Source organism: Magnolia sinica, chromosome 1, assembly GCF_029962835.1.
Source record: "Magnolia sinica isolate HGM2019 chromosome 1, MsV1, whole genome shotgun sequence".
NCBI classification, from domain to species: Eukaryota; Viridiplantae; Streptophyta; class Magnoliopsida; order Magnoliales; family Magnoliaceae; genus Magnolia; species Magnolia sinica.
In genome coordinates this window covers 139,738,571-139,746,419 of record NC_080573.1, presented here as the reverse complement: position 1 = coordinate 139,746,419, position 7,849 = coordinate 139,738,571, and the positions used below count along the sequence as shown (strand labels likewise).

Below are 7,849 nucleotides of genomic sequence, written 5' to 3'. Positions count from 1 at the left end.
TCACTCCTCGCCGAGGAGTATAAGACCCGAGGGACCTCAACGTCCTCAGGCGCCAGTTTCGGTTCAGAATCCTCCCCCGACCCAAATCCGAGTTTCAGCTCGGAACACAACTACTTGAGCTCCGACGAATGCCTCAGTCACCTCGGCTCTGACACCTACAGATCTCTGCCACGAGTTAGAATGGAGGAGGAGAAGGAGGACTCCCGAAATAGAAAACACATAAGAGATAGTGGCTGAGAACAAAGATCCTTAGGAAACATGGTTCGTGGAGCTCAACGACAAAATTCTAACACTAGAAAAGAAGCAGCAGCCTTCGTCAGTGCCCGCCATCGTTCAGGCGATGATGAAAAAGACCGAGCCTCCCTTCACCTCGGTAATCATGAATGAGGTGATGCCACAGAGGTTCCGGATACCTCCCTTCATCCAACACTCCAGGTCTGGTGACCCATCCGAGCACGTGGAAACTTATTATTCGTGGATACAAATCCAGACAGCAACAGACGCGATGATGTGCAGGGGGTTCTCGATCACACTCACAGGATCCGCTCGGAGTTGGTATCGTCAACTCAAGCCCAATTCCATTGGTTCCTTCGTGGAGCTTAACCGATTATTCTTTATCCAATTCATAAGTGGTAAGAAGAGTCGGAAGCTGAATACTCACCTGTTCACCATCAAGCAAGAGCCTAAGGAGTCATTGAAGGACTACATCGTTCGCTTCAATGAGGAAGTATTACAAGTGGAGGACTACGATGACAAGATGGCGCTCTCCGTCGTGTTCGGTGGCCTGAAAGAAAGAAGTTTCACCTTCTCTATTGGGAAGAATCTGCCAAAGACGTTAGCTGACCTCATCGCCAGTCTCGGCTCCCAGCGCCCATTCGCCAGATCCCGATCCTGGGATGCTACGAGGAGGATTTTCAACATCAGTTTGATTTGTAATAAGCATAACTAAAGGCATAACCCACAAACAACAACAAAAAATTTCATCACATTTCCACTATGATCAAAACTTTACAAGTACAAAGCGCATAAAGGGAAATACAATGATGATGAACAAAAAGCTCAAAGATGATCTGCTAAGCGCTCCTACCTCAGCGCTGCTGCGGTCTAATGTCACCTGTATGCAACGGTCGTGTATAAGCTTTTGGAAAGCTTAGAGGGTGGTGACAGTGTGTGCGCAATGTAGTAATATAATTATGCAGTATCAGGTAATGCGGAATATGTGAATTCATAAATACTATTAGCCGTACCAAGGCTATGTGATACAAGGCATGAATGATGTCGGCCATACCAAGGCCATACGAGATGTAACTCAAGCATACGAATCCTCACCTAAGTTCACATATCAATACAGCTCAAATCTGGAATATCACCGGGGTCTAGTACACTCCAAGCCAGATTACCGTCCCATCACGCGCAATAAGGTGAGTGAAAAAGACCTCACTATCTGCCTGCCAATATCGGACTCGGCTCGTCTATAGCGGACCCATTCCTTGAGCTGGTCAAACTCAGCCTAGCTTTGCCCCCTTCTCTCAGGCGGGTAAGGCCGCACTCCCTTCCAACCGACCACGATATAGTGGAAAGCACGGCCATCTAGAAATCGGCACTCGGCGCTCATGCACCCACTCGGTCTAGACGTTGGAGCAACTTCCAGGTACCATAAGGTTTAGAGACTTTCACCCAGGGATATCTATAGTACCTCATGTAGATCAAGATTTTCGGTATCCAATCTTGCCAACGCCTGTGGAGGCTACGGCCCTGATGTCGTTAGGGCGTACAGTAACCATGTCACACAATGCGAAATGCATGAATCACACTATCAATCATGCAGCAATCCTGCGCGTATCGTGCGCTCATGTAGGGCAACACCGCCTAACCGGGAGCCCCTAAACAATTTGCCCAAAGGCATATGCTATGATCAGTCACTTCTCATATCAAGCATACATATGATGCGTATAGTCATGAATCATAGAACTATACTAAACATGTTACATGGTGATAGATGTTGTTCATAACGAAGATAGGCCTAGACGGCCTACAAGTGTGGGCCTAATAATGGGTCCTAGGGAGAATTATAATGCGGACATTTAACCAACATTATTCTTACAATGTGGACGTTAAACCAACATTGCTCCCAAGGTACGACCATCATAAACATCAATACACAAACCATGGTAGAGTCACACATTGTAATGGACTTGTGTACATCCAATTGAGCCTCGACCCATGGGCCTTAGATACAACAAATGGGCTACATCACATGGGACTTATGTATATCAGGTGGGCCTCAATGGATGGGTCATAACTACATCAAGATAGGCCTAATCATATGGGCCTCATATATATCAGGGTGGGCCTTAACAACGGGCCCCGTATATCACATCGGCCCAACCAACTGGGCCCCAAGTACATCACATCGGGCCTAGTCAAATGGGCCGAATCAATGGGCCAAGTCAAATGGGCCAAATGTATATCAAATCGGGCCCATAAGTTATCTTAGAGATAGATAAGATGAAAAATAATTATCAATCTAATGGGAAACTACCGTGGCCCTTAGGAGTTTGAATGGTGGTTGTCACGGTCCACTATTTAAATGGTAGGGTCCACTTGAACTGTAGATCTAACCCAACCTTTTGCTCATGACATGAAAATGATATCTCAATATGGTTGGACGGTTTGGATACAACATATGCATCATGGTGGACCCCACCATTCAAACAATGAATGGTGTAAAATACATACATCAATGTGGGGCCTGCAGGCTTGCTGCCGTCAAAAAGGGGCCGCTATATGACTATTATACGCGGAGTTGCTGCACTAGAAAGGTATAGGTGGATCCCACATAGGGCCCACCATCATTTATATATTGTATAATATAATATATATAATATAATGTATACTATATATAATATAATATAATATATCCACGTCCAGGCCCTGGATGGCCTGGATAGTGCTACATACTATATATAATATATATAATATAATATATACTATATATATGATATATACACTATATCGTATAATATAATATATAAAATATAATATAATAACATCATGATCGTCCAGGCCCTGGACGGCCTGGACAGCACACACATCAAGTGTAGCCCCACATGGGGCCTACTGTAATGTTTATTTTCCATCCAAACCACTGAGTGAGAACTAAAAAAAAAAATTAATGGCAGCCACTCAATCCCACAGTTTCCTCACGTGTGAGCCACCTGAGCTGTGGATGGAGCTGATATTTGGAGGGGGCCCACTTCAGGGAGTGGCTAGGGCCGTGGGTCTGCTGCCCGTCCACCCATCACACGCAGCAGGCGCTGCCTGCGCCTCTGACAGCAGCAGCGTCGGCTGCTGTTTGATATATAATTTTTTGTTTTCCTGAGGTATTTCACCTGTGGGGCCCGCGTTGGAAGAATCCAACCCCGCCATTGCTTCCCATATCTCAAGACAAGCCAAACAAGCCCAATATTCAATATATTTTGGGGTATAGAAATGACAGAGGGATATTTCAACGGTAAACCCGCTGTTTGCTATGCTATGACCCGCCCAAAAGTCGGATTGGCCCCATCTTTCGGCTCAACGCCTAAAATGAGCTTGGGAAAGGAATGGACGGCATGGATTGAATACATACATCAAGGTGGGGCCTATATGAGTGGGCCACCCCATAAGCTTGGAAACAAGCTAATATTTGTGTTTTCCCTTTTCCCTTTTGGACGCTGGACGGTTGGGCGTTGCACATGCATTGAGGTGGGCCCTACTTAGGTGGGCCACCAAATGATGGATGGTGTGGGTACAACACATTTAAAGTGGGCCCCACTTATAAATGGCTTGGATAAAATACCTGCCTCATGGTGGGGTCCATCCTGATGGGCCACATGACCATATTAACACAAGAAAAGAAAATTGAAAAAGAGAGGGAGAGAGAGAGAAAGGGAGAGTGGGACACATGTGATGGAGGGACCCCGACATTATGTGCCCTCCCTTGCAATCAATCATATATCAAGTGGGTCCCAAAACATATAGGCCCATCAAATCAAAGATCAACGGTGGGGATTCCTTTCTCTACTGAAATAGAAGGTCTAGATGACCCCTTTTCAAACTAGAAAGTAAACGTCATGATGGGGTCCATGGAGAATGGCCCCATCATGGAATGATATTGATAATCAAGGTGGGCCATTGGCCACATCTTAGGGTCCAAAGTGAGATCCATACCATCGATCAGTATGCCTCACTTGGCCCATCATGAAAACATAAAAAAATTAGACTATAGAAGCACCCACCGTTGATCTTCTTGGTCCATTGGAAAGTCGGTCTCCTTGTGCTTCACTTTGATGGAGGGTGATGAGGTTTGAATGGCTAGGATGATGGTTCTTAGGGTGGGAAGTGGGCCACAAAAATCACTTTCTCTCTTAGGAAGGGCTTAGACGTGAGCACCTCTCTTTGCTTAGGATTGTTGCTTGGGAGTGAGTTTGAAAAAAGAGAGAAAGTTGTAAAGAGAGAGATGTGATAGAGTGATGGATGGGAGAGAGAGGGATGGGTGTGTAAGGCCTTTTTGACTTTTGTGGTAGATTATGTAAGAAAGGTATGGGTGGTGTAAGAAACTTTTGACTTTGGGGTTGCTTGGGGATGGGTGAGAGGTGATGGTGTACTTGACATGTACATGACATGATGGGATTGATTGATTGATTGATGTGACATATTGTAGAGATTCTCTCAAAATTCGCATGTGTGGCATTTTCCCCCCACCGAACGCTGGTCCACATCTCCTGGCCAGAGTATCGGATCAGCCCGCGAGACCACGGCAACGGAACTGTGGTAACGGCGCGGTCACAAGGGTACAAGTCTTGATTTGAGTCAATTTAGGTTGATGGTGTATGACGCAGAGTCACACACAAATGTCGGTTAAGGGTCGAAGGTGAAAGACTACGACGACAAGATAGCACTCTCTGTTATGTTCAGTGGTTTGAAAGAGGGAAGGTTCACATTCTCTATTGGGAAGAATCTACCAAAGACGTTAGCTGATCTCATCGTCAGAGCTCAGAAGTATATTAAATCCAAGGAATTCTCTAAGGCCCGCAAGAATGTTCAAGTGACAAAGCCGACTGTCAAGGGGAAGAGGCCAAGGAACGAAGAATCTCAGCTGTCCAGCAAGGGACCAGATGACCACGCCACTCGCGATCGTCGCCCAAGCAGAAAACCAGAGGAAAAATTCCATTCCTACACCCCCCTCAACACATTTACTGAGCAGATTTTGCTGGACATCAAAGTACGTAAGCTTCTAAATTGGTCAGTTTATATGAAGGCCAACCCCGATCATCGAGACAAGCGCAAGTACTGCCGCTTCCATTGGGATCACGGTCACAACACAGCTGATTGTGTGGATCTCAAGGATGAGATCGAGACCCTTATTCATAAGGGACACCTGCGCCGATACGCCAAGGGAGAAAGAACCGCTCGGAAAGAAGAGCGAGGGCAAGAACAGCCGAATAACTCCAGGGAAGAGCCAGCCGAAATTCGCACCATCTTCAGAGGCTCATCCGGTGGGGAAGATTCGAACATGGCTTGGAAAGCCCATTCTCGAAAGTTTAATCCGGAACACTACATCCACTTGACCAAGCGGCCGAGCAAAGAACTCCGGGTCAGTCTGTGCAGCATGACCTTCTCGGAAGATGATGGGCGCGAGATCCAGCATCCGCACGATGACGCCCTAGTGGTTACTATGAGTATAGCCAACCACAAGGTGTACTGCATCCTGATCGACACTGGAAGCTCAGCAGATGTAATCTACTCCTAGGCTTTCGAAAGAATGGGGGTTCCGAGGGCATGCCTCAGACCTGTGAAGACCCCCTGTATGGCTTTGCTGGAGAAAGGGTGATCTCCGAGGGAGCTATCTCCCTCCCTATGACTGCGGGAGAATGACAACATCAAGCCACCCTCATAGTAGACTTCCTCGTTGTCAATGTGTCATCGATACATAACGTCATTATAGCCACACCTTCTCTCAATGCAATGAGGGCAGTCATCTCCACCTATCACCTAATGATGAAGTTCCCTGCTGAGGGTAGGATAAGCTACCTCCGAGGCAACCAGTATGAAGTTTGAAGATGTTACACGGTGGCGATGAAGAAAGGGTCAGTTAGGCAAGCCCTCACCGTCAATGTTCTAGATCCCAAATGACCCGTGGAGGACTCATCCGTGGAAGATTTGGAGAAGGTACCGCTCGACGAGGCATACCCGAACAGAACTATTTAGCTCGGAACATCATTGAGCCCTAAGCAGCGGCCCAAAATTCTAACCTTCCTACAGCAGCACAGAGACGTCTTCGTATGGTCATATGGAGATATGCCCGAAATCTCTCCGGATGTCATGGTCCACAGACTGAATGTGGATCCGAAGCACAAACCCATGAAACAGAAGAGGAGACTATTCGATGCCGAGCGGTACGAAGCCATAGCCGACAAAGTCTTTATCCTGCTTGACACCGGCTTCATAGCGGAAGTACAATATCTCGATTGGATTGCAAACATGGTCCTCGTCAAGAAAGCCAACGAAAAATGGCAGGTCTGCATAGACTACTTAGATCTGAATATGGTGTGTCCAAAGGATAGTTTCCCGTTACCTTGGATTAATCAGCTAGTGGACAGTACAACAGGGCATGAACTACTCTCCTTCCTGAACGCGTACTCCGGGTATAACCAGATCACGATGCGTCCCCCAGATAGGCAGAAGACTACCTTCGTCACTAACAAAGGACTCTACTGTTACCGGGTCATGCCATTCGGCCTGAAGAACACTGGGGCCATGTATCAAAGGGTGGTAAATCAAATGTTCACCAAGCAGATCGGACATACTATGAAAGTGTACGTCAACGACATGCTAGTGAAAAGCATCAAAGCATCTGATCACTTGACAGATCTCGAAAAAACTTTCACCATCCTCCAAGAATATCAGATGAAGCTGAATCCCATGAAGTGCACCTTCAGATTTGGCTCCAGTAAATTCCTCGGGTTTCAGGTTAGCCAGAGGGGCATTGAAATGAACCCCGACAAGATCAAAGCACTCCTCAACATGAGTTCGCCTCAGACTGTCAAGGAGATACAATGCTTCACTGGATCCGAACAAGGCGTGTCCGAAGGATAGCTTCCCGTTGCCTTGAATTGATCAACTGGTAAACAATCGTTGAAGGGTCATAAGAAAGCAGAATGGACGTCAAAATGTGAACAGGCCTTCCAGGAACTAAAACAGTATTTAGGTTCACCACCTCTACTATTTAAACCTGAAGAAGATGAGCCCCTGTTCTTATATCTTGCGGTCTCGGCCTCATCTATAAGCTTGGCCCTGATTAGAGAAGTAGGGAGCAAGTAGCATCCCATATACTATGTGAGTAAAGTCATGGTGCCCGCTGAGATAAGATATCCGGCTCTGGAGAAGCTAGCGCTCAGTCTCGTCGTCTCGGCTCGGAGATTACATCTGTACTTCTAAGCTTATTCTATCGTCATACTGACCGATTTTCCTCTTAAACAAGTTCTTCAAAGGCCCAAAGTGTCGGGTCGGCCAACCAAGTGGGCCATCGAACTTGGGGAGTTTGACATCTATTTCCGACCAAGGACAACAATTAAGGGTCAAGCCGTGGCCGACTTTATTACGGAATTCACCACTCCGAGCGAAGAAGGGATCAATGTCGAAGTCGAGATGACCCCGCCTATTCCCCCAAGTGATCAAAAGGCGGTATCAGAACCAGGATGGGTTCTCTATGTAGACGGGTCGTCTAATGCCAAACGTGCCGGAGTAGAAATTGTCCTAGTTGCACCCGATTCCACTCTCATCCAATATGTGATCAGACTCGATA

At 46.7% G+C, this 7,849-nt stretch overlaps 1 protein-coding gene across 1 annotated transcript; it reads left to right on the top strand.

Moving 5' to 3' along the window:
- The first annotated feature begins 379 nt into the window (after window positions 1-379).
- LOC131249880 (uncharacterized) lies at window positions 380-5,794 on the top strand. Its single transcript, XM_058250627.1, has 2 exons — window positions 380-834; window positions 4,960-5,794. Exons 1-2 carry the CDS (start codon window positions 380-382, stop codon window positions 5,792-5,794), a joined length of 1,290 nt encoding a protein of 429 aa, XP_058106610.1.
- The last annotated feature ends 2,055 nt before the right edge of the window (window positions 5,795-7,849 follow it).

Excerpts from the sequence above, each read along its gene's own strand:
- LOC131249880 (XM_058250627.1), top strand. The coding sequence starts at position 380 with ATGAATGAGGTGATGCCACAGAGGTTCCGGATACCTCCCTTCATCCAA. Across the intron at positions 835-4,959 it reads GGGAAGAATCTGCCAAAGAC|TGGTTTGAAAGAGGGAAGGT; the intron begins GTTAGCTGACCT and ends TGTTATGTTCAG.